The 24209-nt window shown below is 34.1% G+C and overlaps 4 protein-coding genes across 5 annotated transcripts; 1 reads left to right on the top strand and 3 right to left on the bottom strand.

Annotated features, from left to right (window-relative positions):
- Positions 1-4436: 4436 nt before the first annotated feature.
- On the bottom strand, positions 4437-4760 carry LOC18021750. Its single transcript, XM_006404626.1, has one exon. It carries the CDS (start codon positions 4758-4760, stop codon positions 4437-4439), a length of 324 nt encoding a protein of 107 aa, XP_006404689.1.
- Positions 4761-6738: 1978 nt separating this feature from the next.
- Positions 6739-9788, top strand: LOC18021749 (ubiquitin carboxyl-terminal hydrolase 4). Its single transcript, XM_024158564.1, has 6 exons — positions 6739-7041; positions 7654-7770; positions 8146-8244; positions 8367-8555; positions 8799-8980; positions 9207-9788. Exons 1-6 carry the CDS (start codon positions 6925-6927, stop codon positions 9604-9606), a joined length of 1104 nt encoding a protein of 367 aa, XP_024014332.1. The 5' UTR covers positions 6739-6924; the 3' UTR covers positions 9607-9788.
- On the bottom strand, positions 9749-15301 carry LOC18021748 (calmodulin-binding transcription activator 3). Of its 2 annotated transcripts, XM_024158563.1 has the most exons (15): positions 15272-15301; positions 14990-15073; positions 14156-14275; positions 13935-14050; positions 13703-13791; positions 13484-13526; positions 13191-13401; positions 12981-13091; positions 12610-12899; positions 12405-12462; positions 11951-12315; positions 11180-11871; positions 10549-11089; positions 10141-10458; positions 9749-10061 (listed from the first exon to the last, which is right to left on the bottom strand). In XM_024158563.1, the coding sequence occupies exons 2-15, from the start codon at positions 15027-15029 to the stop codon at positions 9933-9935; spliced, it is 3123 nt and encodes a 1040-aa protein (XP_024014331.1). In that variant the 5' UTR covers positions 15030-15073; positions 15272-15301; the 3' UTR covers positions 9749-9932. The 2 variants fall into 2 exon arrangements, with proteins under 2 accessions (XP_024014331.1, XP_024014330.1); XM_024158562.1 differs by lacking the exons at positions 14990-15073; positions 15272-15301 and adding an exon at positions 14753-14885.
- A 3974-nt stretch (positions 15302-19275) lies between these two features.
- LOC18021747 (ras-related protein RABH1d) lies at positions 19276-20544 on the bottom strand. Its single transcript, XM_006404622.2, has 4 exons — positions 20331-20544; positions 19943-20013; positions 19608-19808; positions 19276-19510 (listed from the first exon to the last, which is right to left on the bottom strand). Exons 1-4 carry the CDS (start codon positions 20445-20447, stop codon positions 19276-19278), a joined length of 624 nt encoding a protein of 207 aa, XP_006404685.1. The 5' UTR covers positions 20448-20544.
- Between the last annotated feature and the right edge of the window lie 3665 nt (positions 20545-24209).

Genomic DNA, 24209 nt, shown 5'->3' with positions numbered 1-24209 from the left:
TTATGTGAGCACTTGCTCCAGTATCAGGGAACCACTCATGTCCAGATTGCTCGGTGATGTCAGTAATTCTCAGAGCAGCCATTGCAGCAGGAACATTCTCAGTTTGATAAGCATTGTCAAACCGATGCCAACAGTTAAGAGCATCATGACCTTTCTTTCCGCAGATTTGACAAATGGGACGGTTTTCGATATTTGAAGAACCTTGAGAGTTCCTAAAAGCCGAGTTTTGTTGTGGAAATCCACGACCACGAGTTGAAAAGGATCCACGGCCACGGCCTCTTCCTCCTCTTTGATAGAACTGTCCTCTTCCTCCATTGTTGTAATAGTTGGAAGGAACAGTATTGAAAGCAAGGTGAGGCGTGATGTCCGTTGTGGTGAGATAGCCTTGAAGACGATCATCATAGGCAGTGAGACGAGGGATGACGTCGTTGAAGGTGAGAGAGGCATTAGAATCAACAGAACATTCAATACTTGTCTTTATGGGTTCAAACTCACGACCAAGGCCATGAAGAGCAGCAAAGATCTTCATTTTCTCAGTGACTGGACTGCCAATCGACTTGAGCTGGTCACAAATAGCTTTAATCTCTTGGAGAAACTCGGACATTGGCCGTTCAGCTTTGGTGATGGTTTGAATCTTGCATTGAAGCTCAAAAAGACGAGAAGCAGAAACCTTGTTGTAATGATTTGCAAGGCACTGTCAAACCTCTTGCGAAGACGTACAGCCAACAACAAGACTCAGGAGATCCTCTGAAAAAGAACCAAGAAGCCACGACTGAACGATTTGATCTGTCTGCTCCCACTTTTCAACATCTGGGTTCGGAACAGAACTAGTAACATCGCCAGAGCGGATTTGAATGGTCTCGGCAGGACGAGGAATGGAGCCATTGACGAACCCGAGAAGACGCTGTCCACGGAGGAAAGCTTCGAACTGAGATTTCCACAAGATGTAGTTCTTGTGGGTTAATGTAACAGTAACACGGTTTGTAACATTTAAAGAAGGGGAAGGATATGGTTCCATGGATTGGTCGGCCATTGGCTTTGATACCATGAAAGAATTTTGAAACTTAAAGATATTTTAGACTGAAATTCATTTTTGAGAGCTTAAAGGCTTCATTACAACTTACGTGATATTTATACAAGAGTTTGAGAAAGACATAGAAAACCCTAAGATAACTCTACCACAGTTAAAAACAAGCTCATTCTTGTGGTTAGCATTCTTCAAACAGGCGTGCCAGGGTGTCAAATTTATTGAACACTTCAATCGTACAAGTTGTAATGAGGCTCTCGTCATCTCTGTTTGTACTCTGCTTTTGCACTTTGTCTTTTTGCAGGTTTGAAGAAGACCGTTGAAGACTGGATTCTGAACAGGCTTCTTCACTTTTGGACCTTATTTGGTCTTGGTCCAAGTTCGCCATTTTGCTGAATTCCGACGAAGTGATGTCGTTTAGAGTTTCTGTTCTATTATTATCAAGAGTGTACCTCACTACAACCATTACACATTTTCATTTTATTTATTTATTGGCTTTTTTTCTTCTCTCAAATTTTGCTTATGTCATCTACAATAATCAAAGTATGGGAGCTTTTATTGCTTGTATTTTTATTGGTTTTGTTTCTTAACCTTTGGTTATACTTTGTAATCTACAAGACCTTTGAAGCTCTCAGATAATCGAACCAATATTTTGCCTATTAAAATGCATCAGAACTTGATTTCAGGAGTACCAAGTTTTTAGGAGACCCAATGTTCGAATGCCAAGCTCAAACACATTTTTAGGGGACACATTAGTCTAATTTTCTGAAGCCTCTCACAGACCTTGTAGATGCCAAACAAAGATGCTTATTTGGCTGAGCAATCAGTTTCTATAAGAAATACTTAGCTTTCCATTCCTCATGACTAGGAATTATAGTAATTAGGTGAATACCCGCACATAACAGATTTTTTTCTTCAACTATTTCAAATTTATATATTTTTTGTTTTTCTAAAAAAAACATAATCATCAATTGATATATTATTATAAATCAATCAATTTTAAATGCAATATCATTAAAAAATTTAAATTTTTATACCAAAAAACCATCAATATTTTTTAATTAATTATAACATAAATTCTTGTTCAATATTTACATAAATGTTATTTAAAAATCAATTAATAAAAAAAACTTTTCATATTATTAACAAATCAAAAAATTTTCTATAAAAAATCATTAATATTTTTAGTTAATTATAACATAAATTTTTGTTTAATATTTACATAAATGTTAATTAAGAATCAATTAATAAAAAAAATTTTAATTTCTTTGAGTGGTTAAGAACTTAATATTAAAATTTATTAATTAATTTTATTTAAAAATTATAACTTCAAATTAAAAATTGACACATGTCATCTCCATATTAACTCTAAAATGCTGAGGTGGCACTCATATAGAGAGAGAGTTCGCCATCTTTTATATATAAGATACCCGCACATAACATGCAGGCTTTTTTCTTCAACTATTTCAAATTTCTATATTTTTTATTTTTCTAAAAAACATAATCATCAATTGATATATTATTATAAATCAATCAATTTTAAATGCAATATCATTAAAAAAATTAAATTTTTATACCAAAAAACCATCAATATTTTTAATTTATTATAACATAAATTCTTATTCAATATTTACATAAATGTTATTTAAGAATCAATTAATAAAAAAAAACTTTTCATATTATTAACAAATCAAAAGTTTTTATACAAAAATCATCAATATTTTTAATTAATTATAACATAAATTCTTGTTTAATATTTACATAAACCTTAATTAAAAATCAATTAATAAAAAAACTTTTCATTTTCTTTGAATTGTTAAGAACTTAATATTAAAATTTATTAATTAATTTTATTTAAAAATTATAACTTCAAATTAAAAATTGACACATGTCATCTCCATATTAACTCTAAAATGCTGAGGTTGCACTCATATGGAGAGAGTTGGCCATCCTTTATATATAAGATTCCTCAAATTTGAGAATGTTAATGCTGGTGGTATTAGAACTATGATTATTTTTTATTATTATTTTTTTTTCAAAAATATTTTGATTGGCCTGTTTGACCATAAAATTAGAAATTTTGGAATGAAATTGTTTGTGTTAAAAGTGAAATATTTTCCGCAAACTCAAAACATAAAATTTAATCGTATGCCTAATCCAATCTTGAAAAAATAAGATGACATCGTTAGGTGGAGACCCTAAAAAAACTCGGTTTGCCATTATGTATAAGGATACGTCGTGGATTTCAACTTGTCTGAAGTCGGAGATATATTTTCGATTTAGATAACTTTGAAATATATAATGGCACTAATTCACACGCAGATATTACGTAGTGATGCAAACGTCATGCTGTGTTTTAATAATAACACCGTATTCGAGATTCTCGTGAATTTATACGACACAATACGTTTTTTTTTTCTTTCTTTCCTTCTTTCGTTTGAAAGATATAACATGAAAAACGAGACTTTTCCCTTTTTGTGCTCTTAGAGAAACGTGAATGAATATAACATATACTAATATACATATGATTCTGAAGTTTAGGGTCCGCATTTTCCCCAAAAAAAAAAAACTTTCGGGTCTGCATTTTCCAGTACTCAAATAGTACAATTACTTAAAGAGATTCAGTTTCATTTTCATTTTTGTTTTTGTTACGTTTTTTTTTTCTTTAATAAAAATCGAAAATTTACGAAAGAATTAAACAAGAACCAAACAACCATTACAAAATAAAACCATCACAGATCAGAACAAGGAAGAGAGAGCAAACTTAGCAGCCACTAATATGACAAAACGGACCAAAGCTAAAAAAAGGAGAAGAGACTAGCGGTTGGACCAACAAAACATTAATGTTTCACCATAATTTGAGCCTTGATTTTTCAATGCACTTGAATTGTTGTTAACCACTCTCAGAATCTTTTGAAGTAGAGAAAGATCAGGGAGCATTTGGAAAAGATATATAGCTTCATCTTCAAAGATTCCAAATCAAACGTGAATAAGGGCAATCGAAAAAAAGATGGCTTCTAGGTTCCCAAGAAGTACCAGATATAATGCAATCGAGGCCCCATGACAAACCTATCCATCATGAAATATAATGTTTCATCGATCATAAAGAGTCGGGAAGTAGAAGAGTCAAGAGTGCTTAGAGGAGGCTTTATTTGGAACGAAACTCTAAACGACTAAACCCTAAACCTGCCAATCAACCGGAGGCAGCGACATACCGCATACGTTTATTGATTTTTGTTTCGTTTGGTCTTTTTTTCCCATCCTTAGCTTCATATATATGTAACCATGTACACTGAATAAATAAAAAATCATATGTTTGGTTTCAATTTATCAAAATTGCATACAATACTTACATATTACAAATCAATCCATTTTTCTAAGGAAAACAAAGATCTCCTAAGAAAAAAAATTACAAAAGAAACTCGATAACATGGCTGAACAAAAAGTTCTCAAGAATAAGCGTCAAGAATTTAAGCAGCTTGAGGTGAATAACGATATTTGAGATAGATTGCTTAATCCATTTCCCAACCGATGCTCTAATGTCACAAGTAACATCTCGTTTAGTCGCTAAACCAATGCAAACGCTATCATCATCATCTAGATCTTGATCTTCTTCTTCATCAGAATCATCTGCAAGTAAATGGGGTGGAACGACGGATTCTTGAAGCTCCCATTCCTCGATACTAAGTCCCCATTCTTGACAATCAGCTCCCGCCATCGCTAAGGCCTCCATCGAAACCATTATGAATTTAGAAGAAAGTGATTTTAGAAAATGTACGTAGTTTTCTTGGAATCTTTTGATGAATTCTTTTTTCTTCTTCTTCTTCTTTGATGAGTACGTACTACGTGTGGCTAATGACCTTATTTATATAGGCATGCAAAGACGTGCGGTTTCTCCCTGAATTCAATTCCTAAATGTCACGTGAAATGTTTACAAATCAAACCGTTGAGTTGAGTTTAATTTGAATATCTAAAATGTCAAATACTTTGAACGAAAACAATATGAACAAATAAAAAAAACAACATTCTCGTGATTCTCTCGAAAAGTTTCAAGACCATTTGCAGAATGAAAGCAGGATGAAGACTAATCTTCTCTAGCTGTCGTTGCTTCTTCTGCAAGGCCGGATCTAGGGTTTGACTCGTGATCACATTAGGGTTCGTCTCGCCGTCATCACGGCGATCGGGTAAAACGGTTGCGTTTTCTAGTCAAAGAAAAAGTAGAAAATTGCCATGCTGTCCTCAATAATGTGAAATATGCTCACGTCCACCCTAATATTATTTTATTTAAAAGGAAAGACACTACACCATGATAGTTATTTTATTTCCCAGAACACCCACAACCAAAGAATAATTAACATTTTGCCCCCTATAAAATTATTTGTCAGTTGACTCTAAATTAAATGGTTTTATGTTTTTTTTGTCAACTACTTTTGTTTAGCTATGGGTAAAAAAAGGTTTGTTCATTCCATAACAGTACAATCCAAAATGTACATTCTATGTAACTTTAGATTCCAGTTAAAACAAGTTAGATGTTAACAAAAACAACATTACAATCCAAAAATGTGTAAGACAAGAAAATGATTGTAATAAGATGACAAATTAAGAAGATAATTAAGGTTACTCCAGTGAATCTTAAGACTTGGCAATATCCAGCATATATTTTTTTCTTATAATATGTAGGGATATGCCGTAATTATTAATTCAAGCTAATAAAACTCAAACTAGTGAATTTATCAACGCCTTGCGTGGACATATATAATTTTTTTATTTGGTTGTTTAAATATTTAATAGTAGTTTGGATTCATTTGTTTTTTATTCTCTATTATTGAGTATATTTGTTTGTTAGATTTATTTATAATGTTTGAAGGCATGACCGTAAAAACAGTGTAAAAGATAGTAGATAAAATATATTAATATTTAAATAATTTAATTTAAATAGTTTGAGATCTTTTGATCACTGTTCTATGTATTTTAGACGTAGTTTTTGAAGTATCGTACGAATTTATTCGATTTTGATCATTTTTCTATGTATTTTAGACATTAAACAATTTAGAAGGGTATGACGTGTGAGAAAATTAGAAAGAAGTCGTACATATTTATACTAAAATATTTGAAGTTGAAAACTAACCTAGACATCACAAATACCGTCATTCCATTAGACTATTTATTGATTTTTATTTTTTGTTAGATTCTTATTAAATTTTGGTTTTATAAAATTTTAGAAACGGTTTGATTTGATAACCAAATTAAGCATTAAACCAAAATAATTGAGAGCGGTTTGTTTTAAGTTATTTTTAACACATCATCACATAAGAACTAATTAAAAAATGAAATGTAATTGCAAAATAGGGTTAAACAGTCTTTTTGCAGCTGAAACTCATTCTGAAACTGACACGTAAGCGAAAAGTTGTAAAATTCGCTATGAACACGACACATCAGCAAATCACTACACAAATAAGTATATAGATAGATAGATACATCAATTTTATTATAATTTGATGATATATATTGTATGTTACGAAGATAATGAATTTTATCATTAACATAGCTATTAATCAGGAAAATCTAGAGTATAAGCATGTGTACTTTACTTCCCTAATCTATCGATAAATACAAATTAAATTCTGTTTATTGGCGTATTTAATTTTTTATTTTATTTTATCTTTGCTTTTAAAATACTCTTTTAGACAGTTTTCATTTATTCGCGTAGAACAGAGAACTATTAAGAATATCTATTTCGATCCTCTTCGCAGGTTCAAGTTTCAACAACGCCTTCGAAATCTGAAATCTCCAGAGCGAATCCTTCATTGATTGACTCATTCTTTCTAGATTCTCCGAGTCGAATCGGACGAGTCAGGGACGAAATCACGGTGTTACGGAGGCTGTTTCTAGGGTTAATGGGCGCCGCGGGCTCCAAACTCGAGAAAGCTCTCGGCGACCAGTTCCCGGAGGGAGAACGCTACTTCGGATTCGAAAATTTCGGCAACACTTGTTACTGTAACAGTGTATTGCAGGTCATCTTCTCGAATCCAATTGCTTCTGGATTCTCCTTCTCTAGTTTTATATGCACGAATCGTTTTGCTTTTGGTGATTTTTCTTTTAAAGATTTTGAAATTTTTAATTACTAATCGAAAAATGGATGAATTTTATTCACCTGCCAATTGCAATTGGATTTGACCATGTATGAGAAATTTTGTTGATTTGGGTACAGTGAGATTTCTGAGTACGCGAAAATTTCACATTCTTCTGTTGAAAAAATGCTAACTTTGTGATTATCTCTGTCGAATTTGAGTTTGGTATTCGAGCTTTTTTAGGACACTACGAAACTGGTGTTGATGTATTATCTTGTGAAAGGGAAAGCTTTGGAAAAATCAATGTTTGTCCCGAGCATTTTGATCTTATTGAACTGTATTTATGGACAAAAAGTTTCATTTTTTAAGTAAATATAGAATGTACAAATGGAGAAGGGATTAAATCATGTGTATCGGTTCTTAAGGTTAAATGTGATCTTAGGTCTGTTTGCATTCTATGTTTTGTGCAAAACTTTCCAGGACTAGAAGAATGCCAGACCATTGTCTAGTGTTCTTAACTAATCGTTTTATAATATGAACTTTTCTCTTGTGCAGGCCCTTTATTTTTGTGCTCCCTTCCGTGAACAATTGCTTGAGTACTGTGCAAATAATAAAAGTGTAGCTGATGCTGAGGAGAATCTCTTGACCTGCTTAGCAGACTTATTCTCGCAGGTGATATATCACATTTCTAGTGTAGCAACCACTCGTTCATTCTTTTTCGACTTATGTTTTGGTTTTACTGTTGTATCTTTTTGATGGATGGATATGTTATACCATAACAAGGAAAGTAGGTTTGAGTGGTGAAACACGTCATACTTTCCCTTTGAGAAGTCTATACTGTCTTGGCTAGTGTTAAACATGCTGGTTTTGTTTTATTTTGCTTGTGTCAGAAAACTGGCATTGCATATATATGAACTTGTTTGCCTCATGTAGCCTTTAGTTTTTCATATATTCTTTTTTGTCATCATCTACTTAATAATCGTGGCAGTTTTACTTCTTCAAAGTGTCGTCGTAAGTCTGCTAATTTATATTGCTCCTTTTCCGTAGATAAGTTCCCAAAAGAAGAAAACAGGAGTTATTGCTCCGAAGCGCTTTGTACAGAGGTTGAAGAAACAAAATGAGCTTTTCCGGAGTTATATGCATCAGGTACTCTGCGTCACTGTCTACCTTCTCAAAGTCCCTTTTATTCCAGGATAATAAAGTTGTGAGAGAAGATATATCTCTGTAAACAAAGCATTTGATGAAATTGTGTTACTATTCTCATGCAGGATGCCCATGAGTTCCTGAATTATTTACTAAATGAACTTGTTGACATCTTGGAGAAAGAGACAAAAGCTACAAAAATGGAAATCGACATTTCATCATCTCCTGAAAAGATTGCCAATGGACCGAAGGTTCCTCAGGCAAATGGCGTGCATAAAGAGCCTATTGTTACATGGGTGCACAAGATTTTTCAGGTAAAAATCAGTGCATTTTTGGCTTCATTTAGATACCAGATATAGATGCGAAAAATATATTTGGTCATAGCCGTATAGCTGCCTTCAGTATAGATGCATTAAGCATCAATAACATTCCATGATAAAGCTTTACTTCCTGCATTTTCTAGTCTCGAACCGAACTTGATCACAGAAGTGAACTTCGCATATTTTATAGTTTTTTTTCATTTATCTCAAGTGATAGTATGTGAAAACTCATTACAGGGTATACTTACCAACGAGACAAGGTGTTTGCGGTGTGAGACAGTAACAGCAAGAGACGAAACATTCCTAGACCTAAGCCTTGATATCGAACAAAACAGTTCAATAACTAGCTGTTTAAAAAACTTCAGCTCTACAGAGACTCTGCATGCAGAAGACAAATTTTTCTGTGACAAATGTTGCAGGTAAGTTCCTTCTCCTATGCTTTTCATTTTTTAACTCTTACTGTAGTTAATCCTTGAGGTCGCGTTTACCATAATCTGGATGATTTAAAGAGCTTTCGTTTACAGTTAGTTCTTCACCTTTTCCTTTAAGTTTTTCGGTTTCACAAACATATATAATCTATATCATATTATCTAGCACAAGCCTATATGTTTGACTGAGCCTGTTTATTGTTATTTTTTTGTGCAGTTTACAAGAAGCGCAGAAGAGGATGAAGATTAAGAAACCGCCACACATCTTAGTTATACATCTGAAACGGTTTAAATACATCGAACAGTTGGGCCGCTACAAGAAGCTATCTTACAGAGTCGTCTTCCCTCTGGAACTGAAACTCAGCAACACTGTGGAAGAATATGTGGACATTGAGTACTCTCTCTTTGCAGTGGTGGTTCATGTCGGAAGCGGACCCAACCATGGTCACTATGTTAGCCTCGTGAAATCCCATAACCATTGGCTCTTCTTTGATGATGAGAATGTTGAAATGATCGAAGAATCTGCTGTACAGACATTCTTCGGTTCATCACAAGAGTACTCGAGCAATACTGATCATGGCTACATCTTGTTCTATGAGAGCCTCGGAACAAGATAGAGAAAAAAAGGCTTTTTAATGAGTTGACAACAACATAATCTCTCTCTTCCAAGCTATTTTGTGACTTGAAATCAAGAAGTCATTTTTCTTTTAACTCCAAAAACAGAAAGCTTGTATACTAATGGAAACCAACCATGTACAATTTAATGACAAGGAAGGTTTACTATTTGGTTATAAGTTAACTTATATTCAAATATATAATTTAAATTAGAGTGATAATGAATGCAGTTACAGAATCTGAGAAGAGTGGTTACACTTACACAAGAATATACAACATTAATGAGTCAATAACTGTGACAATATCTCACATAGGCTTGAGAGTGGTTTCAAGGGTTCCATAAAGTTGACGACATCGGCAACATCAATGTGTCATCATCTTGCAACAATGCTTCAATATCTATTAGATCATCATCAAAACATGTTGCTTCTTCTGAATTTTCAAGAGCTTTTTCAACCTAAAACAAAGGTTAAGAATCACATTTTGTTCAGCTTTTGTTGATTCTATAAGACTGAAGTTAGTTTAAAATTACATACCTTGCTTTCTTGGATGTCGTTAACCACATTTAGTAATCTACGGTATTGATCTCTAGCTTCAGGATATTGAACCATTGATTTCACTCTTGCAAGAGCCTTTTGTAGTCTCTCCTCTGTTTGCTTTCTACCTTGTTTAAAGAAATCATCATCTTCTTCTTTCTCTGTTCCATCTTGCATTTTATCAACAAGTGCGTCTGACTTAAACCCGCGTAAACCAGCTCCTTTCCGTCTCCAACGCAATATCACCTTCTCTAATATCCCCACTGACCAAATTATCTTCCTGTAGTTTTTTCTAACTTGGTAACCTCTCACATGAGCCTGCGCATTGCCAGTTAAAACCGTTAAGAATTTCAGTACAACTAAAAAGAATCAAATATTATTTGGTTTGGTTTATCAAATATTACATACCTGTATCTTGATGATTCTTTGTCTAGTAATCAGATAATCTTTTCTTCCCTTATAACCACGGAACTTGTTCTGAATCCGGATAGCAGCAGCTTGCACGGAATCATCACTATGCGCCCGTCCTGGTTTGTGTGTTTTAGGAGCAAGCATCGAAAGAGCACGCTCTTCAGACATTCCAAACTTTCTATCTCCAAACTCTTTTATTTGTTTCTTCTGGAAAGACTGAGCCCTGAAAACCTGATGGATCCGAGCTGCTGCTTGAGTAGCGTTACGTACGGCTGTCAGAGAGTCTGTTAATGACGAGCTAGACTGGCTAGGAGCGGTCTCAACCGCTGCTAGAGATGTTTCTGCGTTATTGTCATTTAGGCTCAGCAAAGAAACATGGGCCCTTAAGGCATATTCTGAGAGATAACCAGCAATTCCTTTGTAACCATTAGCATAGGCTAGATCAGAAGGTGTGCTTCCAGATGGGAAATCTGGATTCGGGTCGGTCAAAGTTCCAGGAGCAGCACCAAGAGCTATGAGAGAACCAATTATCAGCTCCCTGAATATGCAAATACCGTTTGTTTCAGATACCAAAACCATATGAAAGAAAGTAAGATGAACTAGTGAACTCTTTCTAGAAGTGACTCACCTGCCAAAGAAAGCTGCCCAATGAAGTGCAGTCCAACCATTTACATCGCGGAAATCAACGCTTACACCGGCGACTATCGTCGGTTCTAAGGCCCAATTGTAACCAAGAGCAGCTGCAAAGTGTAATATACCTTGGCCACCTTCGTCCAACACGTTAGGACCTTTTCCACCTTCTGCTATCTTTTGTAAAAGCCATGAGTGTAAGCTTTCTTTCAGAGCTTCCTGCAAAAGGTTGTTTTTCATATTTTCTTGGGAGATTTCATTCATTAGCATCTGATCCAACTGGTCGTCATTCTCGAAAAGCAGTAAACTAATCTTCTCGCTCACTTGGGACAAATCACTGTCATTCCCGGAAAGAGAAGAGCTCGGGTTATCAGATTTCGAGCACAACAGTTTGATGAATCTCGCCTCAAGACCTTCAATAGTATTGCAAGTAGTAGATTCGTCTGTTTCTCCGTCTAAAACTGGAGCCTCCACAACCTTATACTCGAATTCACGCACTTCACTGCATGCTAATCTGTTGGAACATGATACGTAAAAGGGAACTCTACCAGCCTCATGCATAGGAGCAACACATTGGAGAACACCATTAGCTATAACTTCTGCTGGAACTTCGGTTTGCCCAAACATGCAAGACCACTCCCTCATTTCAGCCTCCTCTCGAGTTTTTAAGAATTTCCCAGTGACAAGAACCTAATTATTTTGCAAAAGAAAAATCAGCACAAACCTAACTTCTGATTCCCCAAAAGGATAAATAAATCAACAGCGTTACCTGCACTTCACAACCCACATAAGTCCAGCTTGGAGCAAAGTCAGTGATGCTAAAGAGCTGTTCCTTTGCGAGGGAAGGACTCATGACATATCCATCCAAGTCCCTCCTCGAGTTGTGACCATTGGAACCATTCTCGCTATCAACTTCTTCCCAGTAAGCTGTTGAACTCGAATGAGTAAAAGACTCGTTTGCATTAGCGATAACACCAACATCTCCAAGTTCTTTGCTCATCCAGCGATTGAAACTGTCCATCTTTTTCAAACCCTCTTCGCCCAGTGCACCATCTAACAGATGCTGTTTCATCGTAGATAGATATGGAGCTTTTTCGTTTGAAGCTAAATTGCTTATAGCATTTAGCTCTATATCTGCAGTTGATACAAACAAATTGAAGGTTAGCTTTTAAGATCAAGTAAATTTCAACCTTTTAGAGAAAGAAGATGAGTCCAGTGTAGACCTTGTCCTTGGAACCACATGGTACGATCAGATGTAGGTCCTGAATTTAATTCCTGATTCTGTGGACGTTTGAAAAAAAAAAGAAACACAGGTACTCAATGAATACATAGCCTATCAATTAGATATAAGCATAGAAAATATTCAGCAGTACAATTGGACAAGAGGAATGCAGAAATTGAGACAGATAGACTTAGAACTGCGTATACCTGGCTTTTCACCATGGACTCTTGTAGACTGGCAAAATCTTGCATAGTAAAAGAGCAGCTTTGGAGTATTTGGTCCAGCACTTCATGCTCACTGTTAGGCTGCATCGGTAAACCTTCAGCTCCAGAACCACAATTTCCCAGAATCTCTTCCCAGGTTTGGGAATCAATGGATTTTTTGCTTCTTAACCCATTTGTTACTCCAGGACCGTTGATAGTTCTGCTTTTGTCTATCATATTGGAAGAGTTTGTTACGGGTATTACGCGAAGGTCTTTCTGATAACTATCCCTGGCTGCTAAAAAATGCAAATTATGAGAAGGTAATTACTTTGGACAGAAAAAAGTAACGTAAAATCAGGCTACCAAGAACTTACGTGTCAGAGACATTTGATAGTATGAATCAAAACCAGTATTGGCTCTTTCAGTTGCAGGCTGCTGAAGTTCTTGATGTGAGTAGATTATGGAACTCGGCTGCTGATTGTATGCTGCCGAATGGATGTAAGTAATACGCATAAGATAAGAGACAATAAAAGTAGCGTATTCTCAATGTTAGATGTGACTATTACATATGAAAGAAGAAGCACCTGATTCAGCATCTTCAAGTTCTGGAGTGTGAACATTGTTGACACTTGCTGAGTCAGTAGCTTGTGAATGATTGCTGTGATCATATTGATTAATGCTGCAAGAAGCATAACCATCACGTTCACTGGTCAAGGCTTCCCCAGTTTCTTGAGGAGACCGAGCAGCATCTTCAGTCCTTTGCATCCGGTTATAAGACGTAGAAACCCTACTACCCTGATTCATTTACAAATCTTACCCTCTAAGCAAAGGATAATATGAGGCAGAGTTACTAGCAAATAATAGGATGGGGTCAAACCTTAACTTCGAGATAATGGACAAAAACGATGTGGGAAAGCTCTCTGCGTTAGTAACCAACAAAGTACAAAAAAAAACAAGAGACTTAGCAAAGAAATTGTTTTAGGAAAAGGACAAAGAAAACTTATGTATTGAATTCTTTTTAAGTTACAATGCTTGAAGGTCAATGTTAGTTCACAAGCAAATGTTTGTTAAAGTTATAATGTTATAACATGCTTACTCCTGAAGCATCCAATAACTGCGTCTTTGAAAATTTTCATTGTCTTGTCCATGTGCATAGTAACAATGTAGAACATCAACGCTTCCCGCCTGCACGGATATTCATGAACAAGAAAATCACTAATAGGTACCTACCACTGATATATCAATCATTAAAGAATCACAAGGTGCTTCTCTTTTGACCATACTTGTCAAATAATTACGACGTAAAAGAAATATGTTTTGTTTACTACCTTCAACCTCTCATGAGCTTCTTTCACTGTCTTTCCATCTCTCTTCTTCCTCCAATTGTGACCATCTTTCCTGAAGTATCTGAGCACCTTCCGATCAAATAGAAAAACAGATCCACCTGAAATGAGTCAGGCATTCACCATCAACATCATTCTTAAAACTCATGAGCTTTCTTCTGGATTCTACACTGAATGTTTATCGAGCAAGAGTGAGAAATCTTTACTTGATGGTGTAGTAGGTGGCTCGGTAGAAATTTGAAATTTTTGGTAATTCTGTAAGATTTCACAGATTTCAGGAGGACGAAGCCATCGATTTCGTGCTTCTGAGAGTATTTGACCAACATCTGTGGACAAAAGACACAAAATGTATCTCCCAAAATAAGTATACTTTATGGTACATTCAGTTAGTAGCAGCCAGTCTAAAACCACCAGTGACACAGATGGCTAAAGTTGCAAAGACCATTTTTATTGTAGTGGATTGGCTTTGGTTTGTTCTTAATCAAGATTACAGGTCATAGTAATGTTATTTTCCAAGATTTTTTCAGCTTAGAGAACCATAAATTGTACACAGTCAATAAGAGTACCGAAAATACAAAGTACACCCACTTAAATGATGATCAAGAGATTCAAGACTAAAACAAGATTTAGATTAGATTTGTTTTCAACTTGGATAATTAATATAAGCAGACTAACTACAAAATGATGAACTTAGAACCAAATCAAGAAAGAGAAAAAAAAAAAAGCTTTGCAAAAATGAATATTCAGATAAAAGTATGTTTTCAAGACCAAATCAAATCATCACTCGGGAGTCTCAGACTAACCAATATTCGTCACGGATAAAAAGCCCTTTTGAGTAGATTCCATCAAAACTTTGATGGAAGTGGAAAGTTCTTCCTCAGAAATCTCCAAGTTTCATATAATTTTCACACCAAACAGATCGAAAAGTTTAAAAAAAAAAAAAAAATCGGATAAAGTATTGACAGCAAAGAAAAAAAAAACTTTTAATGAAAAAAAATCCCAAATAGATATTTTCTACATCAAAAAAGCTCTCACTTCACCTAATTCATTATTGGGGCTAAATCGTCTTGCTTCCGCCATGGATTCCTTTTTGCGATCTCAGAGCCTCAAAGCAGACATGAACACTGACAATAAACCAAAAAAAGGGAAGAAAAATTGGAACTTTTAGAGTAAAGGTGAAAGCTTTCTTCTTCTTCTTCTTCTTCTTCTTAGTTTAGTAAAGATTATAGAGGAAAACAGAGTAATCAAAAGAGGTGGAAAACAAAATTGAAAGAATTAAAGTAAAGAAGGAAGCATCTGAGTAGTGAGAGAGAAATCCGTACGATGAGCAAATGGCCGTCGTAATTGAATTTCTAGTCAAATTCTTCTGACGCAAGTTCCGGGACTCTGCCTTTTTATTCATTAATTAATTAATCATATAATAATCTTGTTTTTTCATTTGTTTTGCTGTACTAAATTATCAATTGGGTTATTTTATCACGTGTTAACATGTATTTAAAGTTACTAAGGTACTTTATAATCTTTTTTAATAATAACAAAAAAAAATCTTTTAAATTCACCGATTTTTTTTTGGCATACATTTTTTTTTTTATGTTTTGATTCATTTTTGGTACTGGGCTTTGAAGTGTTTTAGAGCCTATTAAAAAGCTATATGCGTATAATGTTAATGGGCCTGAACTTAAGAAACTAAAGCTCATCTGAGAAAATAGTGTTTTTTTTTTATTTTAAATGTTTGGAAACAAACCTATTTTGCCGCTCCGGTTAATGGAGATTTCTCTACCACTCAGGACATGTCTAATGGAGGTCCATGGCCCGAATCCATAGGTAGAATTTGATCCAAAAATAAAAAATAATTAGGCTTTAAACGAGGGACGCCCCTTTATAAGTGTTTTTAGGGTCGCCCCTTATGTTAGGTGGAAGATAATTGTTGGCTGAACTCTAAAGACAATTTCTTTCCTCTTGATTAAAAGTGTTCGATCTTTTTTCAATTTTTCTATTTTTATTTTAATATTTTTAAAGGATTTTTAGTAAACCTCTCTGTTGGAGGTGCTCTCATGGTAGATTTCTATCTACCCTTCGTGGATTTGGTTGTTTGCATTTGCGGATTTATTATATCTTTTTATGGGTATACTTTTATCGGATATGGATATGAGTCAAACAATTATTAGGAACATCTGAGTTACCTATGTGAGTATGTGGATAACAAAATTTTAAAATTATCTAAAATTTCTTTAAAGTATTCCTCTTATCCATAATTGACCAAAATTATCTAGAATGACCTGGAATTGTCAAAATACATTAGTCAAAATACATTTAGTCCAAATCCGACCCTTACCAAATGTAATTAGAGTGCGGCTAGTAGTTTTAAATGTACGAATTATCATTTAAGTTTTATCATTATTTTTATAAATATATATCTGGTATACATACGCCTCTTCTGAGAAGATTATAGGATATATTGTGACTTTTAACAATGGAAATTATTAATATATATAAAATCCATTATCTCTAATTATTGGATAATAATAATAATATTTAGGAGGATGTTCATATGTAAAATCCCACCAACATTTTTATTGATCTACTACTCTTAAACTTTCTCATCAGTTTTTTCTTATTATTTCATTTCCCCTTCCCTTTCTTTTCGTCATCCTCTTGCTGTTTTTCTCGACATTCTTCCGTACAGAAGGGAGTGTCACTGTATTTTTGTGATACAATAATTCAATTTTCAAAATCAAATTATGATTTGACCAAAAAATATATAAAATATGGTAAAACAACTAAAGCAAATTACTTTATGAAAAAAAAGGCTTAATCAAATTATTTTATAGATAAATATTACGCACTTATACATGTAGATGTCATCAATCTTTGGGTATATCCTTTTCTTGCAGTAGCCACATTGATTTGTGAAGTAGCTGATTTGTTGTACATCTGATGGATAAGCCATAAGAACACCTAACGAGTTTTTTTTTTCTTACTGAAGTTAAAAAGGGAGAAAGATGTTTCAGTCATGAAAATTGTATATGTATATATAATAGAACAAAGCTCATATAGTATATCATTTCAAACTTATCCAATGAAACTATATTATGTTAATTTATAGATTTTTTTCCCTTTAGAGGCAAACTAATTTAAGTGAATTAAATATTTATTTTATAAGTTAAATAAAATAGGATTAAGGTATTCTTATATGTACTAAAAGCTTTTATGACTCAGAAATTACAAAAGCCTATCCAATTACTAATATCATTTACTTTTATATATTGATTAAATCCATATACTGTAATGATTTTCTCACTGTTTCTTCAGAATATAATAAATAAATTATAGAACTCAATTTAAATAAATTTGATACCAAAAGTGTTAATTATCAAATAAAAATTACAAAAGCATATCCATTTACTAATATCATTTACTTTTATAAATTGATTAAATCCATATACTGTAAATGATTTTCTCACTGTTTCTTTTTAATTAGAATATAATAATTAAAATTAGAACTCAATGTAACTAAATTTGATACCAAAAGTGTTAATTATCAAATAAAAATTTAACATAATTCATGAACCATAAAATAATTTTGATTGCAAGTATTAGAGATAAACATAAATTTATTATAAAGCTGATGCTCACAAATAGTAGTTATAATAATATTTGATAGTCATAATGCCTATGCATTACAAAACATAACGTTATAATTTCAATCAACAATACTCCCTCCGTTTCACAAAGAATGTCGTTCTGACATTCTTCACACAAATTAAGAAATAAGATAAAATATCTCTTATACCCTTAATAATTTGCAGAAAATGACTTTTGAAATTATATTTATAACAATTTTCTGAATTTATTTTTGTGGTTAAAACTGGCATTTTATGTCAAAATTTACATTAGAATTCTAAAACGATATTATTTTTGAAACAAAAAAAAGTGTCGACACTCTTTGTGAAACGGAGAGAATATTGAACAAATTGGAAGTGCAAAATTAAACGATGATGAGGTTGGAACTATACTCTCGATAAGGCTGTACCATTGACATAAATTACTGTACAAAATGACACTCCCACTCTCTAATGCAATATCATAAGCATGAATACCCCCACCAGTACAAATATTGCAATTTCTTATGTTGTCCCTACTGATTTATTCAATGTTTTCTTAACGCTATATCCCCTCAATCGGCTTCATTGTTGGTTAATGAAAAATAATAGATCTGTCCTTTTTAGCAATCTCTTTGGAGCTTTGCGAAATAAGAATGTATCAAGTTATTAGATAATTAGTGTGTTATTATATATGAATGATTATAAACTTGCAATCGCTTAGAGCCTTAGAGGTCACGAGGAGAAAGGGCATTAACACCAACTCATAAGATGCAGGAATTGCAATGTACTAAGGTGAGTGATTGTGGGAGTCTTGGTCGTGGAGGTCGTGGCGATTCTTGGTCAACCAACTAAGAATTAATCTCTAGTGAGCTGTTTTTTTCTTTTTTTATTATCTAGCTCTTCCCCTTGCAAATTAGCTTTTATTTTCTTAGAAAATAACTTAATTAAGTGCATGATCTACAAAGTCATAACCATACAATTTTTACCTTGCATCTTGATAGAATATCTTTTAAATAAAATCTTACATGCAACGATAATAGAACGAAAACGATCAAATAACGAGAACAAATTAATCTGAGATTTACAACGTACAACCAGCCCTAAACGGATAACAAAAACTTTATTTCATGAATAGAAGGTACCCGTTGGTCATTTTAGATTTATGTTAAGAGCTGGAAGATATAATGTGGTTTTACGTATTGCATATTTGTTACAAATAAAATGTTACATCTATATTAACTATACTATGAACAAATATATATATATAAGCCAAATGTTATTAAAGTATTTGCATTCTAAACAATGAAAAAGTGTAACCATCTCTTTTGTTCTGTGTTCGTTAATTTTTTGTTTCATCCATAATCAATGCAGAAGTACACTATATAGTTGCTTTCTTAGTTTTCATGTTATCCTGAAATATTATATACTCCCTAGCAGTGAAATTTTCAATTTCAAGATCTTTATTCCACTTACACTCACTAATATACTGCGTATTTGCTTCAACCATAGTCATGAGTAAGAAAATAAAAATACACTCACATGTATAGTCAAAGTAACAACTTGGATTCACAAAAAGATGTATTCAAAGTGGAAACTAACAATTTCACAGCTTTCTTTATAGCATTTGGACAGACAATGATATTGATGGAACCGGACTGAGATCTAAACCGAACAATTTATAATGTTCTTGAAAGATTTCTCTCTTTTCTTTCTTTTGGTCATCAACACGAACATCCTACTCCTTGTTGATCACCTTGGGATGAATTCGAAGTCGGTTTCAGGTTTACATCAACCATATCCTCGGTTTTAGTGTTTGAATACGATTCCATTCCAGGTAATGCCGCAGCGATTTTGCGAAACAAAGGCTTAATGTTGAATCCTGCTTTGGCGCTCGTTTCAATGAACATAACTCCATATTCACGACCTTTGCTATCTCCTTCTTCAATCGAGACTTGCCTGACCATATTTTTACAAATTAAGACACACAATTACAAAGCAATTTTATATGAAAAAAAGAAGAAGAGATATTGTAAGTTGGCTTTATAGTTTTTACCTTTTTTCGACAAGATCTGTCTTGTTTCCGACAAGAACAATGATAACATCACCGGCTCTTTCAGTGCGTACTTCTTCGATCCACTTTGAAGTGTTGAGAAATGAAAGCCTATTGGCTACATCATAAACAACTACAGCAACAGAAGAATCTCTTATGTAACTTGGGATTAAACTCCTGAATCTTTCTTGTCCAGCAGTGTCCCTAAAACAAAAGAGAGATTCAAAGATGTGTAACACTATATTAGTTTTTTTTTTTTCTTTTATGGATTAATATAAAGCTAATTAAGAAGCTATACTTGTAACTTTGTAAAGATGAAGGAAAAAAGTATTTCTTACCATAGCTGCAGACGAACAGTTCGATCTTCAAGGTACATTGTTTTCGATAGGAAATCGATTCCAATAGTAGCCTGCAAAAACAGATAAAGTTTATGCCAATAATGTAAAATTTTGTTGTGAAAATTATATTCAACATTGTATCTACTACGTCCGTATTAATTTTGGTGGAGAAAAAATAATCACTAGTTTAAACAGAGATTACCACGGATTCGTAATGTGACACGGAGAGAGATAATTAGACTCAAAACAAACACATTGATTTATTATCCTTTAATCCTTCGTCGTGAGATCAAGTGACAAATGAGACAATAATCGAGCATCTAGCTCAATAACAAAAATATGAAACGAAAATAATGATTCAATGATCGGTGGAGTTTATTTTATGAACCTGGTAGGTTGTGTCGAACTTATCATACATGAAACGTGTGATGATGCTGGTTTTTCCGACAGACTGATCTCCTAAGAACACCAATTTATACTTCGCCAATGGTGATACCGATGCCATCTCCGACACTCAGAATCTTTAATCCGAGAAGAAAACTGTGGATATCAGATTTCAGAGTTCTTCTTGCTTGTCGGGAGAAATGCAAAACGCATTAGATTGAAAGAGAGAAGAAGCGCCTATTTTTGGAAAGTGAAAGAAACAGCCAAGCACGACGACGAGGACGGCTTCTGAAAAGTCGATTTTAACCTTTTCTTCTCTAATTATCTCCGACCTTTACCAAAAAAAAGACAGACACACCGAGTGAGAGGGAGCCTCTCGACGCGCCCAAACCTAAGAACATTGAAACAGAACAAAAATCATCTTCTTTCTAAGGGCGCGTGAGCGTAACTTGCGTAACATGCGAATAGGCTAATTAGTGATGTATCAAACTCTAACCATACATGGGCCTCAAGTAAAAATGGTTTGCTCTGTAAGTTATAAATAGATTATGGTCTAGCGGCTATAAATGGTCAATGGGTTTTGTTTGGGTTTTTCGTTAAGTTTTAACTTTTAAGTTTAACAGATTTTGTATTCAACCAAACGAATTATAAAGGGTAGATAATTACTAAATTTTTGTGAGGGGTTTTTTGGAGAGTAGGTACCTATTTGCGGATACATTTGTTACTTCTGTAGTTTACTCCTGTTTGTGTTTTGCTTTGTTAGATAATTACTAATTTTTTGTCTCATGTTTTTATAAAATTTTCTCTGTTTTGTTATATTGGAAAATTCAGTAACATTATTGAACTTTTCCGAAACGCTTTCATAATGTTTTTATGTTATCGATTTAAAATTCATAGTAAACTAAAAGCTGCCAATTATTAGCTAAAAAAGATCTATAATACATCTTCCCGTTAAGTAATAATACAAATTAAATGAATTCGGGAAGCATGATATCAATTAAACTATTTAAGTATAAACCATTCAGCAATATCTAAAATATGATTTTTTGAGTCAAATGCTCATGTCTCCTAATTATCCTAGAAATGTAAAACTGAATATAAATGTTTCTATCATTAACAAGGTAATAAAAAGAAAATGATTAAAGCATAATCTAAAACAAGCATATATAAGTATAATCAAGAAAACAAATTGACTATGCACAACTTTTGACCAAAAGATTTTGATCGATAAATGATAATAGTTTGTGAAAATTCCTCAGACTAACCTTTAACGTTAATGTATTGACAAACTTAGCCTAACATATTCATCAGCTTACTAGATTAACCTTAGAAAGTTGGTGTTATACCATTTTGTCCAAATAATCAATATTATTACCTGATTGCCATAGTAATTTAAAAAAAACTTCAAATTATATACATACATATATACATGTATATACACGTATATACACAAACATTTCCCTAATTCTAAAAATAGAAATTACAAAACAAAAAAACTGTAAACCCTAATTCCGGCGGCGACGATATAGGCGATTCGGCGACTAGAGAGGCGATTCAGGGTTTTCGGCGGCGAAGAAGGCGATTTCGGCGGCGAAGAAGGCGATTTCGGCGGCGACGAAAGGTTTTTCGGCCACTCATCTGGTAAGTGTTTCACATCTGGGTTCATTTCTCGTGTCGAAAGTTTTTGTCTTGGGTTTTTGGGGTTATGTCAAAAACTGTCTACGCCTTTAGTCGCGACGGTTGTGTTTGGGTATCAACGGTGGTTTCGAGCCAATGGCGGAAGAGAAACCATCTGTTCACTTGATTTTACTCAGAAATCGTAACCCTTTTCTTATTTTTTTCAGGGAAGTATTATTATCGGCGGTTTCCGTCTTTGGAGAACGGTTTCCAGAGACCCTACACGATTTCCGGTGAGTAATTTCTGTTCGGAGTGGTTCGGTTTTAATTTGTTTTTGGTAGACTTTTCAGTAGTTGTTGCATTTGGTCGATTTGTATATGTGAGGTAGATTTGTTTTCTATGTGAGGTAGATTTGTTTTCGTTTCATTGTCTTGTTTGAATAATCAAAGTATTGTTGGTAGAGTTATTGTTGAGATTGTATTGGTAGATTTATGTATTGTTGGTTGATTTATTCCATGTGTGGTAGACTTTTGGTCGTATTTGGTAGAGTTATATACTATAGTTGCTCCCGGGTTTGGTAGATTTTATATTATAGTTGCTTTCGAGTTTGGTAGACATGTTCATAGTAGATTTGTTTTCATATGTGGTGAGTAATTTGTGTTTGTAATGGTTGGGTTAAAAATTACGTTTGGTAGACTTACGAATTCTATATTTGCGTTCTCTCTTTGTGTGTGGTAGATTTATGTATTTATTTGGTAGATTTGTGTTCTATATTTTCTTTTCTTTTATTTGTGGTAGATTTGTGTTCGTTTTGGTAGATTTGTTAATGTTTTGTGGTAGGTATTCTATAGTTGTTGTCGAGTTTGGTAGACATGTGTTTGTTCATGGTAGATTTGTTATGATGTGTGGTAGATTTGTAAGATTTAATGTTTTTATTTGTTTGCAGACATGGCTTCAGCTAGCGGCTCAAAGGATTATCCCCAAAAATTGTACCCGGAAGGCAAATCTCCCTTTGCTGAAGAAGAGTTGTCATCATAACTGCAAGCTTCATGAGTTCATCATGATGATCAGGGATCACCTTGGGGAAGAAATTTACAACGACATCATGAATAATTCTCAAGTTGGCGTGCTACTGAAGCTTGCATTGACTTCGTTCATATGGAGTGCTAAGACGGTTCAGTATTTTGTGAGCAACCAACTGAAGGTGGATAGGAATCATGAGTTCTGGACTCTTATTGGAGGTCGCCCGGTTAGATTTTCACTCTTAGAGTATGCTGAAATCACGGGGCTAAACTGTGACCCAATTGATCCCAATGACAAGTTGGAAATAGATCACACCGAATTTTGGGCCGAGATTGGAGTGAGAGGTGGGGAAGGCCCTAATTGGAATGAGTTAGAAGCTCGGATGAAAACTTGCCAAGCATGGACTTATGAGAAGAAGAAGATGTTGGCGTTGCTTTTCATTTTGCATGTTGGCGTATTTGGACTTCACCGCAACAGTCGAATCTCGTTGGCTTTAGCCAAAACAGTTATGGATGAAACAGCTTTCGAGAGACAGCCGTGGGGTCGTTATGGATTCCATGAACTAATTTATTCCATCAAGATTGCTAACTTGGGGGGAGCACGATACACTCTCCACGGATGTGTACAGGCAATGCTTGTTTGGGGTTATGAGTGCATCCCTATATTGGCTGAGAGAGCAGGGAAAATACGCCCCGATGTAGATGACTCGGTTGTTCCTCTTCTTAGGTGGACTTCATCATGGTGTCGTTATGTTTTCGAGACTCTTTTGGAGATGGATAAGAGTGAAACCGAGGACCACAAGGTACTTGTACCTTAGCAGCTATTTAGTTGGTAGAGTTTTTTGATAATAGCTTAGTGTTTGGTAGAGTTATTTATTATACAACAATTTGTGGTAGAGTTAGTAAATGTGGTAGAATTTAACATTTGGTAGAGTTTTTACAATTTGGTAGAGTTTTAACATTTTGGTAGAGTTTTTACATTTTGGTAGAGTTTGTACAGTTTGGTAGAGTTTTTACATTTTGGTAGAGTTTTTGATTCAGTTTGATAGATTTATTAATATCATGGTAGATTTATTAATATCATTTTCTATGGCATGGCAGGTTCGGGTTAGACATCTAATGGTGGTGAAGCCCTTGGAGGAAATATATCCTGTCTGGGAAGGTGAACCCCGACGTGTAGACGTCGATATAAAGGTGCATAACATGATATGCGATATTCTGGTTGGTGATTGCGGGTGACGTA

Source organism: Eutrema salsugineum, unplaced genomic scaffold, assembly GCF_000478725.1.
Source record: "Eutrema salsugineum unplaced genomic scaffold, Eutsalg1_0 scaffold_15, whole genome shotgun sequence".
NCBI lineage: Eukaryota > Viridiplantae > Streptophyta > Magnoliopsida > Brassicales > Brassicaceae > Eutrema > Eutrema salsugineum.
This window is presented reverse-complemented; position numbering and strand designations above follow the sequence as displayed.

Bases quoted from the DNA above. Each gene is read 5' to 3' on its own strand.
- LOC18021749 (XM_024158564.1), top strand. From the start codon at position 6,925: ATGGGCGCCGCGGGCTCCAAACTCGAGAAAGCTCTCGGCGACCAGTTC. The intron at 8,245-8,366 runs GTACTCTGCGTC...ATTCTCATGCAG, and splicing joins TCCGGAGTTATATGCATCAG to GATGCCCATGAGTTCCTGAA. The intron at 8,556-8,798 runs GTAAAAATCAGT...AACTCATTACAG, and splicing joins GGGTGCACAAGATTTTTCAG to GGTATACTTACCAACGAGAC.
- LOC18021747 (XM_006404622.2), bottom strand. From the start codon at position 20,447: ATGGCATCGGTATCACCATTGGCGAAGTATAAATTGGTGTTCTTAGGA. The intron at 20,014-20,330 runs GTTCATAAAATA...CTGTTTTTGCAG, and splicing joins AGTTCGACACAACCTACCAG to GCTACTATTGGAATCGATTT. The intron at 19,511-19,607 runs GTAAAAACTATA...AAATATGGTCAG, and splicing joins ACAGATCTTGTCGAAAAAAG to GCAAGTCTCGATTGAAGAAG.
- LOC18021748 (XM_024158562.1), bottom strand. From the start codon at position 14,795: ATGGAATCTACTCAAAAGGGCTTTTTATCCGTGACGAATATTG. The intron at 13,092-13,190 runs GTGCTTCTTCTT...TCCATTCGGCAG, and splicing joins ACTTGAAGATGCTGAATCAG to CATACAATCAGCAGCCGAGT. The intron at 10,062-10,140 runs GTATGTAATTTT...CCTTTGTTTTAG, and splicing joins ACGACATCCAAGAAAGCAAG to GTTGAAAAAGCTCTTGAAAA.
- LOC18021750 (XM_006404626.1), bottom strand. From the start codon at position 4,760: ATGGAGGCCTTAGCGATGGCGGGAGCTGATTGTCAAGAATGGGGACTT.